Source organism: Nuphar pumila, chromosome 13, assembly GCF_984573655.1.
Source record: "Nuphar pumila chromosome 13, dmNupPumi1.hap1.1, whole genome shotgun sequence".
Taxonomy (NCBI): Eukaryota; Viridiplantae; Streptophyta; class Magnoliopsida; order Nymphaeales; family Nymphaeaceae; genus Nuphar; species Nuphar pumila.
This window is the reverse complement of record NC_143261.1, coordinates 89,854,813-89,878,246: the sequence shown is the minus strand read 5'-3', so window position 1 is coordinate 89,878,246 and position 23,434 is coordinate 89,854,813. Positions and strand designations below refer to the sequence as shown.

The following is a 23,434-nucleotide window of genomic DNA, read 5'->3' as shown; positions in this document are numbered from 1 at the left end:
GGTGGCTTATAGGTTTTTTTCATTGAAACCCGGCCTAGTAACGGCCAAAACATTATCATTCTTATGGGTCATGCCAAGACGTGTTTCTTCTTGGCATACCTCGGCAAGAGCATCTTCAATAGGCATAGCTTTGGTCCTATGAAGGAGAGAAGCCCTCACTTGTTCAAATTCTGGTCTTAGACTATAAAGGAATTGAAAAAAGTACTCCTCAATTTGCTCTCTTCTCATTTCAATATCTTCGGGAGCCACCCATTTAGGCTCAAGAAGAGCTAATTCATCCCAAAAAATGACAAAATGCTAAAGTAATCAAGGACACACATGTTTCCTTGCTTAGTAGATCTAATTTTATCTTGACAAAAATATTGTCTAGTAAGATCCTTTTGGGTATACATACCCTTGAGAAAGAATCAAGCTTCATTTGCTCTTCTAAATTTAACAATGTTGGCTCATATTTTAATGTCAACATTGTTATTTTCCCAATCCTCTAGTTTTATTTGATGATCATTGATAGCTTTAAGACGATCATCCCCAATGAAAGCTTTTTTGACACCTTCTTCAACTTTGGTAAGCTTTAACGATGGTTCAAGAGAGGTTCTCGTCACAAAACCCCAAAGTTTCTTTCCTCTAAGATGATTTTCCATAGCTGCCCGCATCAATTAGTTTGATCCATTAAGTTTGAAGAACTCTACTCTTGATTCATGCTTCATGACAATAAGAAAAAGATTGAGACAAAGAAAGCGATAGCACCTTTGTCATGATCTTCAAACACTACAAAAAATTCTTTCAAGATCAAGAGAACCTAAATGGCTCTGATACCATGTAATGAAGTAAGCGAAATTACAAATAACTAAGTGTAGAACACTTACAAGTCCAATGATGGACAAATACAAAGAGAGTAAATAAGTAGTTTAAGTGCACACACACAAATCCACAAAGGATAATGCCAAAAGGCAAACAAAAGTAAATATTATTGAAAATGTGAGAGAAGAAATAATTAACATGTAGGAGATGCACCCCTATTTATATACACAACAAGAGAGGGAGCCATTGGGAGCTCCCTCTTTTTATAGAGACGCCGGGAAGCTCCCAACCGTCATAAATATGACCTTTGGGGCCCCAACAACTCTATGGAAAGGGAGGGCCCCAATGTGAAAAAGGTGAAAAAATAAAAAGAAAAGAAAAAGTAAAAAAGAAAAAGAAAAAGAGAAAATATTTGTTTTTAAGAAACAACTATTTTATACATGTAAAAAGACAAAAATGCCCCTGTCGGGCAATACATAATAAAACGGAAATATATATATTAACATTTGTTTCATTTTCAGTTCTTCATATTTACATGTGATTGCTCTAGCTTTCTGTTGACCAAGTGCTTCTTTGTAGACTCTTCCAGCGCTGCTGCAACACAAGCTAGCAAAGAGGAGGTGGATGCCAGATCCATCTATGTTGGTAACGTGAGTTCCAGAATATGCTTGCTTTCCTGAATCTAATTGCAAATATATTTTTGTAAACATCACTTTTTCCCAATGGATGTGGACCTACATTGGTTTAATCAGTTTCCACATTTATTTTTGTTATTGCTTTTTGAATCATCCATCTAATTGTTGGAATGTAAGCACTTCTGAAGTTAGTTTTTTTTATATACTGGATAAGCAACACTGGGAACATTAGTTAGTTGGAGGAGAAGCTAGCGTAATTTGACTGTCATTCTCAGGTTTCATACACGGTGTTTCATTGTCAGGGATCATATGAGTTCCATCTTGGTTTCATTGGACTAGGTATTGGATCAGTGTTGAATATTATCCATGTTTTTGTGTAAATGGTTAACATTTGGAATGCCACAAAAACCAAAGCTATATCACACGAACATGGCTGAAGGACATGAGGACAAACTATTCTTATTTAGTTTTCCACTAAGAAATCTATATAAGGGACTGTGACTGTAACGAAAAGAGGCGAAAGCACCAATAGAGCAAAGGCACTCTTTAAGAGTGACCACAAGAGCCAAGAACACAAACGCCAAAGGTGTACACACAAAACTCACAAAAGTACAAAATGACTTAAAGTCATAAGTTGAATATTATTGAAGAAAGGAAGAGAAGGGTGAAAACCCCATGCATTTACAAGGAGAGAGCCTCCTCTATTTATAGAGGAGGGGAACAAAAAAGGAGACCATAAAGGGGGTTCCCTTCTAGTCGTTGGGAGCCCCAACGGTCATAAATATGATCGTTGGGGCCCCAACGGTCATAAATATGTTCGTTGGGGCCCCAACGACTAGATGGGTGGGGCCCCTTATGGTCCTCCGAAGTGAGAAATAAAAAATAAAAAAGGAAAATGAAAAAAGGGAAAAAGAAAGAAAAAGGAAAAATAAAAAGGGAAAAATTACATGGTAATTTACCAAAACACCCCTATCGGGTTTTTGGTTGTACAGAAAAAGAAAATAAATTATGTATATATACATATATGTATATATATACTTATATATATACGAATGTATATATATATAAGTATATGTATATATATATATTAATATATACATAATTTAACACGCCCCCTCAAACTTTACGGGGAGAAGACCGAAAGTTTGCTAAGAAGAAACATAAATCGTGGAGTTGGGAGCGCCTTGGTGAAGAAGTCAGCCAGTTGATATTCTGAAGTAACATATGGTAATGTGATAGTTCCTCTAAGATATTCGTCTCGAACATAATGACAATCCATTTCAATATGCTTGGTTCGCTCATGAAAAGTGTGATTGCTGACAATGTATATCGCACTTTTGTTATCACAGCAGAGCTTGGTGGGAGTAGAAATAAGGACGCCCATGTCACCAAGGAGACTTCTGAGCCATACGATTTCCATAGTTGTCATTGCCATGACCCGATATTCAGCTTCAGTGGATGATAGTGAGACCTTCTGTTGTTTCTTGCATCTCCACGAAATGAGAGATTCACCTAAAAAAATACAAAGACCCGTAATTGAGATACGATTATTGGGATTTTTTCCTCAGTCAGCATCAGTAAAAGCAGTTAACTCAAGAGATGAGGAAGAGGATAAGAATAGTCCCTTGGAGATGGTATTTTTGACGTATCTCACAATTCTCATTACGGCCGCCATATGAACCAAAGTGGGTGCATGTTGAAACTGGCTTGCTGCATGAACCGCATGAGCTATATTTGGACGTGTGATGGATAGATAGGTGAGGGATCCAATTAATTGACGGAAGGGGGTTGGATCCTCAAGAAGAACACCATCCTCAAGCCTCAGTTTTGCATTGATAACTTCGGGAGTCTCAACTTTCTTTTCATCAGATATTCCTGATTTGGTACAAATTTCTGCAACTAATTTCATTTAAGATAGGATGTATCCGCGCGCGGAATAAACTACTTCAATCCTTAAAAAATATCTCAAGTATCCAAGATCAGACATATCAAAAGTTTCTTTTAACATAGACTTTACATCATTTACCCCATTTTTGTCATTCTCAGTGATGATCATATCATCAACATATAACAGAAGCATAACAATGGAGTCACCTGTCTTCTTAACAAAAAAACCAGTGTCAGTATAACAAGAAGAAAATCCTAAATTGATTAATACATTACTAAACTTGTCATACCAATCTTTAGGAGCTTGCTTAAGTCCATATAAGGCCTTTTTTAATTTTAAAATTTTTCCATTTAAATTCATTCCTGGAGGAGGTTCCATATAAACTTTTTCATTTAAATTTTCATTCAAAAAAGCATTTTTGATATCAAGTTGAAAAATTGGTCATTTTTTAACAGAGGCTATAGCAATAAGAGCTCGAACACTAGTCATTCGAGCAACTGGGGCAAAAGTTTCATCATAATCTACCCCATACTCTTGGGCATATCCTTTGGCTACTAACCTAGCCTTATATCTTTCTAATGAACCATCACTCTTAGTTTTTACTTTAAAAACCCATCTACATCCAATGGGTTCCTTGCCATTGGGAGGATCAATGATTTCCCAAGTTTGTGCCTTTTTAAGAGCATTAAGTTCTAGATCCATAGCTTCATTCCAATGAGCATATTGTTTAGCATCATTGTAATGAGATGGTTCATGAAAGGAGTGAAGAGCAAGTAGAGATGCTCGAAAGTTTGGAGAAAAATAATCATAAGAAACAAATCTATTTGGTGCTTTGAAAATACAATTTGATCTTCTTTGAGAGGTTTCTTCGATCGACTCACTTTGAGAGAATTTTTTAAGGGCACAAGGTGGATTTCTTTCATTCCTTCTAGAGTAGACTTATATTTGTCTTGAAACATTTTCTTCTAAATTTTGATCATCATTTGGATGTTCAAAATGATCTTCAATATTAGGATCAATATGATCATCTATGATGTTTTCTTGAGGCAACAAGTCGAATAAAAAGGAATAATCAATATTTTCATTTGGTTGGTGCGAAAAACCATTTTCTTCTTCTAGGAATGTGACATCTTTTGAGATATAAAGTTTGTTTTTTAGTATGTCAAAACATCGATAACCTTTTTGTTTTTCGCCATATCCTAAGAAAATACATTCAATAGCCCTAGGAGAAAGTTTATCATTTTTGTGAGTTAGAACAAAGCATTTACATCTAAAAATTCTTAGTCTTTTATAATCGGGAGACATATTGTAAAGTTTTTCAAATGGAGAAAGATTTTTCAAAGAAGATGAAGGGGTTCTATTGATAAGGTATGTTGAGGTTAGAATCGCTTCAGCCTAAAAGGATTTTGGAATATTTTTTGAAATTAATAACGTTCTTGTGGTTTAACTCCGCCTGTGTATAACTGTTTAGTTATACACCGTCGGTCCCAAGCCCGGATAAAGGAGGAGGGTTGCGGTAGGCCTGTGACAGCCAGCATAAAAACTTTGTCATACCCTATGAAAATGAACCAATATGAGAATTTCGTTGGGGCGTTCCCTACTGAGCGACGCGCTGTACTCTCTAGGCCCGGAGGCAGTGATAAATGGGCAAGGGTTGCTAGGTTGTCGCCCAGAAGCGACGCGTCACACCGGCGCTCGGGTGTGGTGTCAAATAGGCAAGGGTTCCCTCACTTTGTTGGACGGGTGGGGGTAAAGAAGTTAGTCCAAGACCATAAAATTAGGTTAGCCACTTGGAACATAGGGTCTTTAACTGGTAAGTTGGTAGAGTTAGTAGATGTTATGTGTAGGAGAAAGATTGATATTTTATGTCTTCAAGAGACCAAATGGGTAGGTGAGAAAGCTAAAGTGATAGAACCTTGGGGATATAAGATTTGGTATACAGGAATAGGAATGGAGTAGGGATTGTTATGAGTCGTCAGTTTATAGATAATGTAGTTGAGGTCCGTAGGAAGGGTGATAGAATTTTACTTATTAAATTAGTATTAGGTACGGATATTATTAATATTATTAGTGTTTATGCACCTCAAGTAGGTTTAGATGATTCCATTAAGCATCAATTTTGGGAAGATTTAGATGGAGTAGTACAAGGGATATCTTATGGAGAAAAGCTTTTCATCGGCGGTGACCTTAATGGACATGTAGGCATTAGTAGGGATGGATTTGAGAGTATCCATGGAGGCTATGGTATAGGAGAAAGAAATGAAAGTGGAGAAAGGATTTTAGATTTTTGTTTGTCCTATGATATGATCTTAGCAAACACTTGGTTTAGGAAGAGGGAGTCTCACCTAGTAACATTTAAAAGTGGGGTTAATACGAGTCAGATAGATTTTTTTCTACTTAGAAAGAGAGATAAGGGTTGTTGCATCGATTGTAAGGTTATACCAGGAGAAAGTGTAGCTACACAACATAGAGTCTTAATTTTAGATCTTAGAATTAGACAATGCCGCAAAAGGGATAGACATAGGATAGATCCTAGAATTAAGTGGTGGGCACTGAAAGGAGTTAAACAAGGAATGTTTGTAGAGCAGGTAGTTAAGGAAGCTGATTGGTGTCTCGAGGAGGATTCAGAATCAATGTGGAATAAGATAGCGGGTGGCATGAGAAAAGTGGCTAAGGAGGTATTGGGTGAGTCTAAAGGCGGTGCACCACTAGGTAAGGATACATCGTGGTGGAACGAGGATGTCAAATTAGCTATTAAGGTTAAAAGAGAGTGTTATAGAAATCTAAGTAAGAGTCGTGATAATGAGAATTTGGAGAAGTATATGATAGCAAAGAAGGAAGCTAAAAAAGTTGTTCGAAACGCGAGGGCTAAGGTATATAAGGAGGTTTATGACAAGTTGGATACCAAAGAAGGCGAGAAGGATATTTATAGGCTTGCAAAGATGAGAGATAGGAAATCGAAGGATTTGGGTATGGTTAGATGTATCAAAGATGAAACGCAAAGGGTTTTAGTCAAAGATGAGGAGATTAAGGAGAGATAGAAAGATTATTTTGATAAGCTATTTAATGATAGTCATGCTCAAGATCTTGGAGACTTCTCCATTCCTTTTCATGAGATAAATCGTGACTTCATGCGCAAGATTCAAAAGAAAGAAATTGCAGAGGCTTTGAAGAAAATGAAATCAAGAAGGGCAGTTGGCCCAGATGGTATACCTATCGAGGCTTGGAAATGCTTGGGAGAGAAAAGTTTAGAATGGTTGACAAATCTTTTTAACTTGATTTGGCGAACAAATAAGATGCCTAATGAGTGGAGGAAGAGTACTTTGGTGCCTCTATATAAGAATAAGGGTGATATACAAGATTGCGCAAACTATCGTGGTATAAAACTCATGAGTCATACTATGAAACTTTGGGAGAGGGTGATTGAGTCTAGGTTGAGGAAGGTTGTCACGATATCGGAGAAACTATGGAAGCTATACATCTTCTTAGACAACTTATTGAAAGATATAGAGAGAGGAACAAAGATTTGCATATGGTTTTTATTGATTTAGAGAAGGCATACGATAGAGTACTTAGGGACGTTCTCTGGTGGACAATGATGAAGAAAGGTGTTTCTCTCAAGTACATTAGTATAATTAAAGATATGTATGAAGGAGTAGTAACCAATGTCCGCACTTGTGGAGGGGTGACAACCAATTTTCCGATAACGGTTGGGTTACATCAAGGATCTGCTTTAAGCCCTTTCCTATTTGCGATAGTGATGGATGAGCTTACGAGATCAATTCAAGAAAATGTACCGTGGTGTATGTTGTTTGTTGATGATATTGTTTTGATTGATGAGTCTAGAGCTGGGGTTAATGCTAAGTTAGAATTATGGAGACAGACATTGGAAGCTAGAGGTTTTAAGTTGAGTAAGAGTAAGAGTGAATATATGGAATGTCGGTTTAGTAAGCAACGAAGTAGTGATGGGAGTGTAGTGAAGCTTGGTGAGCAAGAAATACCGGTGAATGATTATTTCAAATATTTGGGATCCATCATTCAAAAGTATGGAGAAATTGATGGAGATGTGAATCATAGGATAAAGGTTGGGTGGATGAAATGGAAAAGTGCAACTGGAGTGCTGTGCGATCGTAGAATGCCATTGCGGTTGAAGGGAAAGTTTTATAGGACGACTATTAGACCCGCTTTACTATATGGTACGGAATGTTGGGCTGCCAAGAGACATCATATTCAAAAAATGAGTGTAGCTGAGATGCGGATGCTTAGATGGATGTGTGGAAATACAATAAAAGATAAGATTCGGAACGAGGAGATACGTAAGAAGGTAGGTGTTGCACCCATTGAGAATAAGATGCGAGAGAATCGTTTACGGTGGTTTGGACATATTCGGCGAAGGCCTAATGATGCTCCAGTTAGAAGGTTGGAGAAATGGGAAAATATATTAGTTAAAAGAGGTCGGGGTAGGCCTAGGAAGACTTGGATGGAGATGATAGGAAAGGATATGAATGCTTTGAACCTCACCAAGGACATGGCATTGGATAGAAATGATTGGAGGAAAATAATTCATGTGGAAGACCCAAAATGAATTTCTTTTTTGGTTCATATCGCTGACCCCAATTGTTTTGGGATGAAGGCGTAGTTGTTGTTGTTGTAATAACGTTCTTGTGGTTTCTATTATGTGTCTATGTTTTTTTTCCGCAAGACCATTTTGTTGCGAAGTGTTGGGACAAGAACGTTGATGACAAATTCCATTTTCTTTTAAATAGCTTTGAAAATCATTGGACATATATTCGCCTCCCGAATCGGATCTAAGAATAGATAGGTTTCCTAAAAATTGATTTTTAACCATCGCATGGAATTCTTTAAAGAAGGAGAAAACTTCGGATTTGCGACTTAGGAAGTAAATCCATGTAAATCGAGTGAAGTCATCAATAAAGACCACATAGTACGAAAAACCTCCTTTAGACAAAATAGGGGAAGGTCCCCACACATCGGAATGAATAAGTTCAAAAGGCCGAGTGGTGAAGTAACTTCTTTGAGGAAATGGAGTAGCTTTAGATATCCCAAAAATGCAATCTTTACAAGTCATGTGATTGTCTTTACAAGTATTGTTCAAAAAAGGAAAAAGAGACATTTTTACAAAATTTGGATGACCAAGTCTCTCATGCCAAATTCCAATACTTTTGTCTTTTACAAGATTGCAAGATGACTTAGATGGAAGAGTAAAAAAATCCATAAAATAGAGATCACTCCTTCTATGGCCTTGCCCAATCAGCTTCCCTGACTGGAGATCCTGCACGGTGCAATCTTTAGGTGAGAAAGAGACTTGGCATCCATGATCGGCGATTTGGGAAACGGAAAAAAGATTTCGATTAATTTTTGGAACAATTCTTACTTTATGAACGAAAAAGTTTTGAGAATTTTTAAAATCAAGTGTTCCAATACTTTCAATTTTCAAAGATGTTCCATCGGCCGTTGAAACATAAGAGGATATGGGTTCGGAAAAAACATTTGAAAGAGAGTTTTTATGAGATGTCATATGAAAAGAAGCACCGGAGTCTAGTATCCACATACCTGGAGGTGATGAAGAATAGATGATGGTGGCTCCGGATGTTGAAGAAGAAGTCTTGAGAAGATGTTGGAGAACTTCGGAGATATGATTAAGAGTTTCTTTGATATCTCCCTCTTTGGCACTTTCTTCTTCCTTCTTTGGAGAATTTTCTCCAACCGCGGCTACTTTTCCTTTAAGTTTGGGACAAACCGGTCTAATGTGTCTCGGTTCATTACAATAATGACATATCACTCCCTTTCTAGGCCCATTATTTTTGTTAAAGTGAGGAGGTCTATATGCTTTTACATTTGATCTGGGCCTAGTAACGGCCAAAACTTCATCACTCTTAACGCTTAGGCCAAGTCGAGTTTCTTCTTGGTATATTTCGGCAAGAGCGTCTTCAATGGGTAAGGCTTTGCTTCTATGGAGAAGGCATGCCCTAACTTGTTCAAATTCCGGCCGAAGACAATGAAGAAATTGGAAAAAATGCTCTTTTTCAATTTGTTCCTTTCTTAACTCAATATCTTCCGGAGCCACCCATTTAGGCTCAAGAAGAGCAAGTTCATCCCAAAGAGGGGTTAGAGAGCTAAAGTAGTCCCTATCCATTTGTTTGGTGGAACGGATTTTTTCTTGACAAAAAAATTGTCGAGCAAGATCCTTTTGGGTATACATACCCTTAAGGAAAAATCATGCCTCGTTGGCCCTTCTAAATTTGGCAATATTAGCACAATTTTTAAGGTCTACATTGTTCATAAACCATGCCAAAATTTTGGCATGGTTATTCTTCCAATCCTCAACTTTGGATTGATGGTCATTGATAGCTTTGATGCGCTCATCGCCATCTAAAGCTTTTTCAACCTCATTTTCGATTTTAGTGAGAACAAGAGAGGGTTCGGGAGTAGTTCCCATAACAAAACCCCAAAGTTTCTTACCTCTTAGATGATTTTCTATAGCGGAGGCCCACATAAGATAGTTGGACCCATTGAGCTTAAAAGAAAGCTCCACTTTAGAATCACGTTCCATCGGTACCAAATATTCTTCCTTTCTTTAAAAAGCTTGAGAGGCACACGTCCCAAGATAACAAAGAGAAGCCCAATCACCAACCGAGCTTTGATACCATGTAATGAAAAGAGGCGGAAGCACCAATAGAGCAAAGGCACTCTTTAAGAGTGACCACAAGAGCCAAGAACACAAACACCAAAGGTGTACACACAAAACTCACAAAACTAGAAAATGACTTAAAGTCATAAGTTGAATATTATTGAAGAAAGGAAGAGAAGGGTGAAAACCCCATGCATTTACAAGGAGAGAGCCTCCTCTATTTATAGAGGAGGGGAACCAAAAAGGAGACCATAAAGAGGGCTCCCTTCTAGTCGTTGGGAGCCCCAACGGTCATAAATATGATCGTTGGGGCCCCAACGACTAGATGGGTGGGGCCTCTTATGGTCCTCCAAAGTGAGAAATAAAAAATAAAAAAGGAAAAGGAAAAAAGGGAAAAAGAAAGAAAAAAGGAAAAAATTACATGGTAATTTACCAAAACACCCCTATCGGGTTTTTGGTTGTACAAAAAAAGAAAATAAATTATGTATATATACATATATGTATATATATACTTATATATATACGAATGTATATATATAAGTATATATATATATATTAATATATACATAATTTAACAGTGACATGGGAGTAAATTGGAGTATTCCTGTGACATAGGACCAAAAGGTTATAAAGGCTCTAAAATTTGTATAGAAGAAATTTCAAGTAATGATAAATCTAGATAAAATCAAAGAGCTGCATGAGGTGAAACAAGTTCAATATTCTGTCAATTTTGAGCAATCCGAAAAAAAAAAATCTGGTTGTCAATTGCAGAATCTCATCAATTCTAGAATTATATAGGATGTTAGGAGTTTGCTTCCTGAAAAGCTTGGTTCAGAATTGAAATGCCAAGTGGTTCCCTAAAATTGAGAAGCTTGGACTGATGATCTATATTGACGTAGACGTGGGTACAGGTGTAGATGATGGGCATGGTTTGGAGTATCGACACATTGATGCTTAAACACCAGATATGCGTATATGGGAAAAAATATCTGCTACTATTGGTGGTACCATAGTAACCATACTATCTAGCAAAGACCATAGGTGTGACCATCTGACCCATGGATTCATTCAGCATGGTTCGTTTACAAGGAAACACACTTTGGATCAAGTTGTTTTGGCATAAAAACATGTCTTCTATGAGGATGGTTTGAAAGGGTATGTTCATCATTTTGCACAATGATGGCATTCTGGTCTTTATTTTTTAGTGCTGGGGGCAGTTAGATAAACTTGAATTATTTGTCATAAGTGACCCTTGTAGTATGAGGATATAAATTTTTAATCATTGTAGTGCTTCTCTTAAAAATAAAAAAGGATTAAACAGGAAATCATGGTTGTCCCACTCCCTCAAGTAGTTTCTATTATATTTATTATCAAGGGCTGTCTTGACAGTAAATTAAGAAGTTATCTCAGGCAAGATGAACGTACATTATGAGAGGCACTTTGGTGTTTATTCCAACATATAAAACTTGACCTTTTAAATGTTCATCTCCTTGGAAGCAAAATTGGGAAGATTGACTTTGGTTGTCTTTGTAACTTGTCATCTAAATTGTCAGGTGGATTATGCGTGTACACCAGAGGAAGTCCAACAGCATTTCCAGTCATGCGGAACAGTCAATAGAGTGACCATTTTGACAGACAAGTTTGGCCAGCCTAAATGTTTCGCTTATGTGGAGTTTGATGAAATTGATGCCGTCCAGAATGCTGTATTGTTAAATGAGTCTGAGTTGCATGGTCGTCAACTAAAGGTTCAATATTGGTTGAATATCTTCAGCTTGGTTTTTGCTACTAGTTGTTTGCTTGAGTGTCTTCAAGGACGTTGAATTGATTGACAGGTGTTGGCGAAAAGAACAAACATTCCTGGAATGAAACAATATCGAGGTCGGCATCCATATCCTTACTTTGCTGGTCGATCTCAAAGGCCTTATATGCCAGCTGTGTATTCTCCTTATGGATATGGGTGAGTTCATCTTTATCTTGCAAGTTTTCCTTCTTGATCCCTATTTGTATTTTGGTTGCTTGAAACTTATTGCATTTGTTATATTAAGTGAAAGAGCATTAGATGATATGCATTTTTTGAGAAATGTCTTGTTAACCTTTTATGAAATGGTGTTATTATTCTTTGAAAAGTATGATGCATAAAGTTTAATTGTAAGTCCATTTGAGAACTAGCAATACTGAGATGCCTTTGTGTTGGTAGTGACCAATGGCACAATTGGTACATCCAGCTTTGCTTGTGTCAATCTTGGGGCAGCCTGGTAGATGCAGAATTTCTTGACAGGAGAAAATTGATGAACCCGGAAATGAGACCATGCGGTAGCAAGGCATCACCAAGTTTTCCAAGTGAAGAGGTTTAGTATATTTTCCCGTGGATTGGGCCACCCGCTGGAACACAAGCCTACATTGGACTGAAAATGCTTATGAATGGACCTCCATGGAGAAGATTCTTCTTTTGAGAGCCTGTTGTTTCTTTCTGACCAAACTCACCACCAGGCCAAGCATAATCCAACACTTCCTCGCGAGGTGCCACTTGTTAGATCTTAACTGAGGGGCTAAGAAGAAGGTTCCTAATATAAGACTCCTTGCAAACTAAGATGTTAAGGTCCGGTCAAGCCTGCTTGAATACACTTTGAAAGACACTAAAATACCAAAAGATGAGGGGAGGTTTCCTAACTTGTAAGCAAAAAAGATACCTACTAGCTAAGGAAAAACCCCTGAGCTTCAAAATGTTTTGTGGTTAACTATGTAACACGGATTCGGCTAGCAGGGTGCCGCACCCGCGTCGACGCGACTCGACGCGGGTGCGGCATTGGGTGTGGTCAACCCGACCCTGGATGCGTTGACTGCACCCAGGGTCATTTCGGTCCATTTTTTTGGATTTTTTTTTTAAAAAAAATTGCCCTATGAAATGGGCTGCGGAATTTAAAAAAAAATTGGGGGGGGGCTGCCCCCCGCCCGCGCAGCGGGACCCGTGCCAGGGGGAACCCCCGGACCCCCTTTTTATATATATATACATTTTTGCCCCTGCCGCACCCTGGTTTTTTGGAAGTGCCGAATCCCCGCACCCATGTGACATAGGTGGTTAACCTTGTCAAGGGACAATAACCATGCAAACATCCTGGCCCTAGGTGAAGGGTCTCACCTCCACAATAAATTTGTAAGATAGATAGCAATACCTGGACCCAGTAGAGCCTAAAAGGAAGCAACTGAAAAAGCACCTGAATTGAGCGTGGCCAATAAACAGAATTGTCATCATCATTTGGCCGAACAGGCGAACACTCTTCAATAGTGCGGCCCACCTCCCTTAATGCTCTTCTAAAGGAGACTGACCATCCAGACACACTACTCCAATACTTGAAAACGCATACATTAGGATCCCTTGCAGCTCTAAACAGCATTGGGTTGGTTTGAAAGAATGTTTCTTCATGCTGGAAGAGTTTTTCTTTCTTCTTTGCTACAAAAAAAGAAATGCCATCACCTTTCCCAAGCTTTGTTCTGGTGAGATGCTGAAAGGGCTAAAAAATTTCGAATCAACCTTTCCAAATTCCAGAACCCCCCTTCCACTTGATAGTGACTTTGCATTGCCAAGGCCTACCACTGATACCATATTTGCTTTTAAAAAGCTGAACAGAGGCTTATCCTTAAAATGTCAACTATGTCTGCTTCGAGAAAAGTTAACATGAATTGCAAAATTTGTTTTCATTAGTGGAAGTGAATTTGTGCTTGTTGCACGAACTTTTCTCATTTTTTTGGCTTCCATGCAAATTGCATTAGCATGTCACATCTACCAGGTCTGATTGGCTAAATAATACCTGCAGCTGTAGTGACAAATATCTGTGATATTTTGAAAATATCAGTAAAAAAACAATGTTAGGTCGCCATTTTAAATGGCAAAATATGGTGATATTATCATTAAAACATATCACATTATTTACCTTCTTATCAGCCAGTTTTTGTGAAAAAGGGTGATTTTACTTTTTTATAATTTTAATTTTATTTCTTCTTACAAATATAATTTCCTATTGAGCATGCCTTTGTGGACTAGGCTGCCATTTAGGATTTATATCCAAGGGGGGGCCCAGCCGTCTGTTCCTAGGTGGTTTATGTTTGTTTATTTATTTCTACTTTTAAGCTTAGTTATTTTTGTTGATAAAAGTGCAAGAAACATGGAAATTTTCAATTTCTTACGGCACCATTGTTTTGTCGTTTAAAAAGCTTGTTGCTATGCCTGTAACCATGATTTTCTGTTATGGAGTATGGTACCCTTGAGGGTACCAATGATAAGGCCCTTGTTTTTAATTGAGTTTTCTTGTACACAGGAAGATTCCTCGATTCAGGCGTCCAATGAGGTATCGCCCATACTATTGACAATTTGCAAGCTGACACAATGTGAACGTTGTTTTACTTCAGCAATTGGATGGTATCTTGTAAACACATTGTTATTGCCTTTCTACTTGGATTGAGGTATTCTTTTTGCTTTTGTAACCTAATTCTAGGAAATTTCTTTGATCAATTTGCAGTTGCAATGGCTTTTTCTTCACAATTAATTTCTAATTTTGGCAACATTTTGGTTAAAAGAATATCTGTATCCAATCTGTTAACCTTACTGCTGGTTTACTGAATGATTCTACCGAGGCACTACCAACTGTTGGCTAACCTTCTCTGATTGCTTAGGCGTCTGAAAAATTGTCCAACTCTGCACTTGTTCCTAAAGCATCAGGCACCATCTATCTTTCAAGTACTCTATATAAATTTTATGCAATTGTATCTTCTGTAAAGTTTGAGCTTATCGATCATCACTGCTCCTTTTAGTAGGCATCAGTAATTTTCATTATTGGATGGGTTTTAGCCTTTTAGGTTCCCTCTGCCTTTATTTATGGGGAAAATGAAGAGATCCACTTCATTGTAGAATCCTGGTGCCTAGTGTTAATGTTTTTTATCTTCCTCGTACCTCCTTTCTGTTGTCATTAAGGTTTGAATAAGTAAAATTTCCTCGGCTCAGGATGTGGATTCCTGTATAAAAGAAAAAATCAAAATCCATTTTCCAGTGCATGTTTGGCAATACTCCTTTTTCAATCTTCTAGCAATCATTGATATACATCATATTGAGTGGATTTGTATGCGTGGTGTAGTGGAGTATCAGTGTGATAGTCACCTTAATTCAGGAATGGCAAGACGGCTGTCAAGTGCACGATCAGGGAGGCATCAGCCAACTCAGCCAGACAATGTGCGGATGGATGTGGTGTGCGCAGAAGGGATCTGCAAGGGCTACATCCAGAGGGCCTTGCTGGTTCTCAACCTGGATTTGGGGAGGGGAGGGGTAGGTGTTGAAGATGGTCATGTGCAATCATGTGTGAAGGCTGTGCACAGGGGCAAGGGAGTTTGTGCTTGCTGTGTGTCCGTTGGTGGAAGCCTGAGCGAATGAGGCATCCATGCAGGTCTTCCTCTTTTCGCTTGTGCAGCAGAGGTGCTTTGGTGGGGCAGAGCGCACCCGTGTGCTAGTGCTGCAGGCATTGCCTGGGGGTAGTTGGGACCTTGGAGTGTGGGAATGCATGCAGGAGAGAGGCCCTCCGCCTCCATATTGGCTTGAGAGAGAGAGAGAGAGGTGCCTCTTAAACAGTGTGAGAATTCGTCCAATTCAACGATGAAGGTGCTACCTAAATTCACTGTTTTGTTCTTAATCAAAAACCTTCATACGAGTTGAATGCAGACTTGAATCAGCTGTGGTCCTGTCGGGTCTGAGCCCTTCTCGCCTGTAGAATTCTACCTCCAGTTATCCTTCCTGCTTTCATTGCCACAACTCTTCGTGCAGTTTTTTGAAGAGATTTAACTCTTATCTTATTCCTGAATATTTTTTTGGCTCTGTAAACCTGAAAGCTCCTGGACAAGGTAAGTGTGGAGGTCTGTTGGAGCATTTCTTTTAGAGGTAGCATTTCTTATGGCATGAAAAGTTTGGCACCTTGTTACATGTCAGCTTAAGGCATCAGTGAGACAGTAACATATATAGCAACTATTGCCCAGAAGGGCTCCTGCTCATCTGGTATGGGCCACGTTCGAATGCCACCAAGTTGATGGGATGTCACAAGTTCGAAACCAATAGGTGGTGCCCCTTGCTGCAAGGTCGATGCTGCTCGGTGGACATGAGGAACCTCAAGGGTTTTACCAACCGGAGGCCAGCTAGCCAATGTACAGTCGGTGATGGGGGTGTTTCCCTTGGATTATCCCCCCCCCCCCCCCCCCCAAAAAAAAAAAACATATATGACATCTATTAACTAGCTGATAGTGAAGCCATTTTATTTTCTCTATATTCAGACACCAAGAAAACTGTGAATATTTAAAGCTTGAGTACTAATACTGCAAAATATTGCCTTAAACTCTTCATTGATTCAGACGGGCCTTAACCTTTTGAAAGGACATTGGCCAATGTTTTCGATATGTCTGTGTTCAGAGACTGGGCTGCACAAAGGTAAAATATGGAATAGTCAAGGACCAATCCGATCTTCAAGTATATGCTAATGTCCATTTAAAAAATTGGGTGGGTTTAGGTGTGATCAAAATCTGGTTCGAACCAGATATGGCCAATGCTGTGTTGAGGCGAAGTGAGGCGCTCTACCAAAAACTGAAAATTATAAATAAATAAAAAATGTTTTATTGATGGAGTAACAATCAATAAAAAAAAAATCAAATAAATACCAAAAAAATATGAGATTAACATGAAAAGTAATATTAATGCAACAACTTTCTATATAAGTATCTAAGAAATAAAAGTAAATCTAGTAGGAGAGCTAGTTCACGTGTGTTGGGGGGTGTTGCAGGTTAAAACTCAATGGTATAGTTGTATAATTGGTAGGGGCTGACTAACCTCAGCTTGCCTTTCAAAAAAGCGCAGGGAGAGCAGAGACACATAGGAAGAGCAGGAAGAGAGGGAAACACTGGTCTACCTTATTATTATTATTATTATTATTTGCCAGAGACGTAGGGAGACCAAGAGCATAGTGACAGAATATCACGAGATTTATGAAAAAATATAAATACTGCAATTTAAACGTGATATTTACATTTTAAACACTATTTATCATGAAAAAATCATGTATTTTTATTTTAAAATATATTTTATTAATATTTTCTTATAAAGAATATTTTTATTTTTTATTGCTAAGATTTTGCAGAAAAAATGTGAGATTTTATGAAAAATTTTCAATTTCTTATAAGTTTTTGAAAAACGAGATTTTGCCAAAACAAACGTTTGTCACTATGATCGAGAGACGAGATCGAGAGAGCAGGGGCTATTTAACCTCAAAATTGAGTCAAATAGGGGCTTTGACCTCTATTTGACTCATAAATGTGAGGTGCACGCCTCATGCCTGAAGCGCGCCTTGCCCTGAGGTGCAGGCTTCAGGTCAAGTGCGCCTCAAGGCAAAAAACAAGGCCCTAGCCTTTAGGCGATGTGCGTTTTTTGCATGGCACAATTTTAACAATAATAGATATGTCCAACTGACCTCTGCAATCTGACTCATCTTTTCCTTTTCTTTTTTAGTACAGTAAATGGTGCCAAACTGTAAATTTGGCTGGATATCATAGGATGCCATGCCTTGCAACTGTATCTGCAAAAACAGATTCTTGTAGCAATCATGCTAACAAAGTTTTACCATTTTTGTTATCGTCTTCTTTGAATCTGTTGAACCATGACAGACAAATCATTAGTTGGCCTGTGGTCCAGACCAATGTTGTTCAGTAATCGGTATCGGCCCTGAATCGTTTGGCCAATGATTGCAGCCATGTTGGTAAAGACTAAGCCTTTGTTTGGAAACTGGTATTGGGGGAGTTGATGCATTTGGAAAATTGGCAGCCTCTGGATTTGGCAGCTGCTACTTTTGGGAGGCCTAGTTACCAAATCCAGGATTTGATTCAAATACAAAAGCACGGTCTCATTTCCAAAGTATTCATCTCAGCTATCAGTCTTCACACATCTACTGCCAAGATAGTTTGCTTAAGGGCTTGTTTGGAATCTAGGAACTGGGATAGGAGTGAATGCATTTGGCAAAAAAATTGGTCAAACTACCACCTGGTGGCTGTTTGGAATCTAGTAGCTGGGATGGGATTTAATGAATTTGGGATGGGAAGCGGCACTGTATTTACTGTGAAGGATGGAATTGACAGCTACCACCTCACGATCCACTTGAGTATCGGTATCGGCCAGCTGAATCGGTGGCCCAACGTTTCAGGGCCGATACCAATACTGACAACATTGGGGAAGACGTCGTCAAAATCCCCCTTTAATCTTGGTTTCTTTCAATCCTACCACGATCACGTCACACCCAACAATTTCGAACACCCACTTCCCAACCACACCACCTCCGCCACCACATCCCCCACCACCAAGTTCAATCCTTTAACCTCCACGACCACTAAAGCGGTGCACCACCTTTTTTTTCAATTCATTTCCTTTTTTTCTTTTTATTATGTTCATCTCCGACTCTCTGACCAACCACCACCAAACCACATGTCCCAACATCATCACTTTACTAGCACCACCTCCACAACTACCATGCCTTCTCCACCGCTGCTGGCACTTGCACAAGTGCACCCTCCACCATTCACACCCACCACGCCCCTCACCGCCACCACCAGCCACCTCCCATTATTTATTATCACCACCATGACCATTATTTGATCACTTTCACCACCACCGAACTTGGCCATAACCAATTTGCACCTGCACCAGCAACCACGTCCACCCATCCCTTACTGCCACCCGCTTTACTATGCCAACTCCTCTACCTTCCCATCTTCATCAGCACCTACACCACCTATACAAACTCTTTGTCAGATCCCCAAATAAATTAAACTAGCATACATGTAAATAAATACAGTTACCCAAATAAATTAAACTAGCACACATGTAAATAGATACAGAACAGAATAAGCAGGTTAGGTAGGCTAGCCGTACTGTCAGAATGGTAGTGAAATAATTGAGGGAAATGCACGTGAATTCAAAGCAAGGAGCGTTTCTGAGTGCTGTTTTAGCAGTGAGCAGACCGTACCTAATGACGGAATAATACAACGTGAGAAGGGTGTAGAATCAGCTATACTTAACGCCTGGAATCATAGCCAACAAATTTTTTTTACTGTGTTTTCAACTTATTCACCCCTTCTCTTCTTTTCCATCTCACACTAGTGAAGGTCACTGGGCTTCTGCTAGCATAAGGTTAAAAATGGTTGAAGTGATAAGCAAGCTAGAAGTGGTGGAACTAATGAAACCAAATAGGTGGCCTAACTGGGATGACTTACAATGGTACATTGTCCCTATAGTAGCCTAAAGATATCCGGCTTTAGACCACATGAGGCTTGTTTACTCCATCTAGAATGTTACAGGCTGAATACCCATTTAGAAGGGTACGTGTAGATTTGATGTTCGTTAAGTAAACATAAATTCTTAATAAAGTGAAACTGTGAATTCACCCGAGTGCACAGGGAAAGTAAAAAATTGTACTTTTGCAAGTTTTAATTATCATTGAAGCCGTATAATTACTATCCCTACAGATGGTATTTTGTGTTAGGTCTATGTTTATTCATGTTTTTGGGGGGTACCAGAAAAAACTCAAGAAATATAATTCTTGTAAAACAAGCCCCCGGATCAAAACATTTTGTGATCAGAACAGAATTCCATAATCAAGAAATCTTACCTCCAACCCACGAATGCTCTGCTCATCTGGTGGGACTGGCTTGTGAACGGAAAAGGATCAGGTGCAATCACATTGCACATTTCAAATGTACTGCTGCAGGAGCATCCACCATCTGCTGTTGGGCCCCACAGCTGACAGGCTGTAGGGGAAAGATGGAGGGTGCTCAATTGCAGCAGCACATAAAAAATGTGCAATGTGATTGCACCTGATCCAACCTCCCTGTGAAGGCGACCGACTTTGATACCTACAGGTTTATGGCTTGTTGTATAACCAGTAGGTGTTTGCCTAACCCGAGCTTGCCTATTTAAAAAAACAAAAAAATTCTCACCACACAACCTAAATGGAAAGTTTCAGTATGTTTAGCATGCAATCCAGGTGGAACTTCCTTGAATTGGTTAAACTTTAGCATGGCAGTAGAATATCAGCACTCAGAAAGCTGGCTCCCCTGAAAGCCACCCACACCACTGCTTCCAACATTGACCCTTCCTGATTTATAGTGCGTTCTGTTGATGGTGGTATTATATGATGCTCTGCAGCACAAACACTGGACTTTATGCAGACATGCATCGCCTGTAAGACTTCTTGTTTGCCTTTACTGTTCAAGGACACCTCCCAGATCATGAGATGCAATTCTAGAACCCCCGTAGTCCTTGTGTACGGGAGTCTAGAATTAAGAGCTTTCCACTAAACTTTCAGTTGGTCCAGAAAAGAAGAACTTTGATACAATTGAAACACTAGCAAGACTTCCAGCGTACAGTCACAAGGCCAAGCTTCATATGGACACAACTTTTTCTCAGCTTTTTCGGTGCATACCACAGCTGATAGGCCAAAATCATACTCAAACCAAACATAATTGTTTTATGATAGGCATATACATACTAGTTTTTTGTTTGACTGTGGGAATGCAAGTACAAAATATATGGACACAAAATGACACAGAAGAAGGAAGATGGAGTTCCAGACAAGACTGATTTATAGTATTGCCTGGAATACTATGTATAACGGTTATACTATAACCTCTACCAGTAGAAGGACATAGCTGCCAAGATGTCTTAAGCAAACTACACATTAAGCAAGATTGTCAGAATGATCAATAGTACAACAATGTGTCATGCTGCAGATGCTTAACGTCTTTAGTAAAATACCTTAGCAAAGCGCCTCAATCGACTCTGGAATCAAAGTAGACAAGACAATAGGCATGGATTCAGCACTCATCCATACTAATGCTAAGAGACAATGGCCCGATAATATGTCCTAAAAAGAAAGCCTCCACAATTATACTGTGACCTGTACCAAAACGGGGGGCTCTTTTTGTTAAAAAAAAAGGTGTACATTAATGAAAAAGGTTGGCAGTGCAGCAAACAGCCGTCTAGTCTGTCCTTGCCAGTCGGGAAAGCATTTTCCTAATTCTAACAAGTCTTCTCCTGAGAGAGCAATGTTGTCAAGCAGAAACATCTTTGGAAGCAATTGCAGAGCTAATCTTGTTAAGAGTCATGTCTTCAACCCTTCTATCAGGGGTCAAGACGAACTCACTCTAGCAACACTCAGAAATTTTTAGCTTACCAATAACAATAGTCAGTTTTTCCTGGCAACTGATCCGTCCATCATTTAAAATCCATTATTTTTTAAGAACAAAATTATTCTGATTCTGAACTCTTAAGAACTCCGAGCATGATCATACACAATAAGCCATTCATGATAGCGAGATCTTAAGAACTAATCAACCAAGTGGATAAAGGATAAGTGCAACTTTAAGAGAAATATTCAAGTTAAAAGGAGCAAGAAGTACCAACGTATAGCACTGCTAAAACTTTGTGAAGACTAAACATGATATCGTGAGTTCCCTGGCCAAAAAACATCATAACCTTTACCAGACATTGAGGTGCAAATTATAGTCACTTCACTCTACAGAAAAACCCAAGAGCAACTGGTTCCCTTCTTTAACTAAGCTGCAAACACAAAATATTTGAGTCCCAGCAGAAGCGGTCTGTAACAGCAGCCTATTTCTACAATCACACTCATCAGAGCCATCAGAGAGATCACATTATCATCTACTGTCTGAGAATGGTGCCCCCACTCAATTTATTGCAGAGAAGGGCCTTAAATTTTTTATTCACTTCATACAACCTAATCTCCTGACAAAATTAACTTCTAAAAGAGTGAAAAAATTGTTCAATCATATTCTGATACTTCACAGTCCCACCTCAAGAGGAGAGCAGATCTAGTGATCTGCCAAATCACTTTTAGAAAAGTGATTTGGCATCCTCACTTTTAGAAAAGTGATGAAGCAATGGACGGTGAAGATAAGCGAAGACAGCTTATGAGACAGTCACAATCAAGACTATTTTTCTTAAACCCTTGATTTTCATCTCTAGATATCTGGAGATGAGAGTTGATTATGAACCAACAACAAACAACAACAACAACAACAACTACGCCTTCATCCCAAAACAATTGGGGTCAGCGATATGAACCAAAAAAGAAATTCATTTTGGGTCTTCCACATGAATCCTTTTCCTCCAATCATTTCTATCCAACGCCATGTCCTCGGTGAGGTTCAAAGCATTCATATCCTTTCCTATCATCTCCATCCAAGTCTTCCTAGGCCTACCCCGACCTCTTTTAACTAATATATTTTCCCATTTCTCCAACCTTCTAACTGGAGCATCATTAGGCCTTCGCCGAATATGTCCAAACCACCGTAAACGATTCTCTCGCATCTTATTTTCAATGGGCGCAACACCTACCTTCTTACGTATCTCTTCGTTCCGAATCTTATCTTTTATTGTATTTCCACACATCCATCTAAGCATCCGCATCTCAGCTACACTCATTTTTTGAATATGATGTCTCTTGGCAGCCCAACATTCCGTACCATATAGTAAAGCGGGTCTAATAGTCGTCCTATAAAACTTTCCCTTCAACCGCAATGGCATTCTACGATCGCACAGCACTCCAGTAGCACTTTTTCATTTCATCCACCCAACCTTTATCCTATGATTTACATCTCCATCAATTTCTCCATACTTTTGAATGATGGATCCCAAATATTTGAAATAATCATTCACCGGTATATCTTGCTCACCAAGCTTCACTACACTCCCATCACTACTTCGTTGCTTACTAAACCGACATTCCATATATTCAGTCTTACTCTTACTCAACTTAAAACCTCTAGCTTCCAATGTCTGTCTCCATAATTCTAACTTAGCATTAACCCCAGCTCTAGACTCATCAATCAAAACAATATCATCAGCAAACAACATACACCACGGTACATTATCTTGAATTGATCTCGTAAGCTCATCCATCACTATCGCAAATAGGAAAGGGCTTAAAGCAGATCCTTGATGTAACCCAACCGTTATCGGAAAATTGGTTGTCACCCCTCCACAAGTGCGGACATTGGTTACTACTCCTTCATACATATCTTTAATTATACTAATGTACTTGAGAGAAACACCTTTCTTCATCATTGTCCACCAGAGAACGTCCCTAGGTACTCTATCGTATGCCTTCTCTAAATCAATAAAAACCATATGCAAATCTTTGTTCCTCTCTCTATATCTTTCAATAAGTTGTCTAAGAAGATGTATAGCTTCCATAGTTGATCTTCCAGGCATAAAACCAAATTGATTCTCCGATATCATGACAACCTTCCTCAACCTAGACTCAATCACCCTCTCCCAAAGTTTCATAGTATGACTCATGAGTTTTATACCACGATAGTTTGTGCAATCTTGTATATCACCCTTATTCTTATATAAAGGCACCA

General features: G+C 38.9%; 1 protein-coding gene across 1 annotated transcript in view; it reads left to right on the top strand.

The window, feature by feature from the left end:
- The window catches only part of LOC149819101 (polyadenylate-binding protein 2-like), a 41,664-nt gene extending 25,317 nt beyond the window's left edge, over positions 1-16,347 (top strand). The window contains exons 3-6 of the mRNA XM_089984271.1: positions 1,381-1,451; positions 11,530-11,721; positions 11,809-11,933; positions 14,293-16,347. Coding sequence (XP_089840397.1) covers positions 1,381-1,451; positions 11,530-11,721; positions 11,809-11,933; positions 14,293-14,341 — 437 coding nt within the window. The 3' untranslated portion in view covers positions 14,342-16,347. The remainder of the gene's footprint in view (positions 1-1,380; positions 1,452-11,529; positions 11,722-11,808; positions 11,934-14,292) is intronic.
- The last annotated feature ends 7,087 nt before the right edge of the window (positions 16,348-23,434 follow it).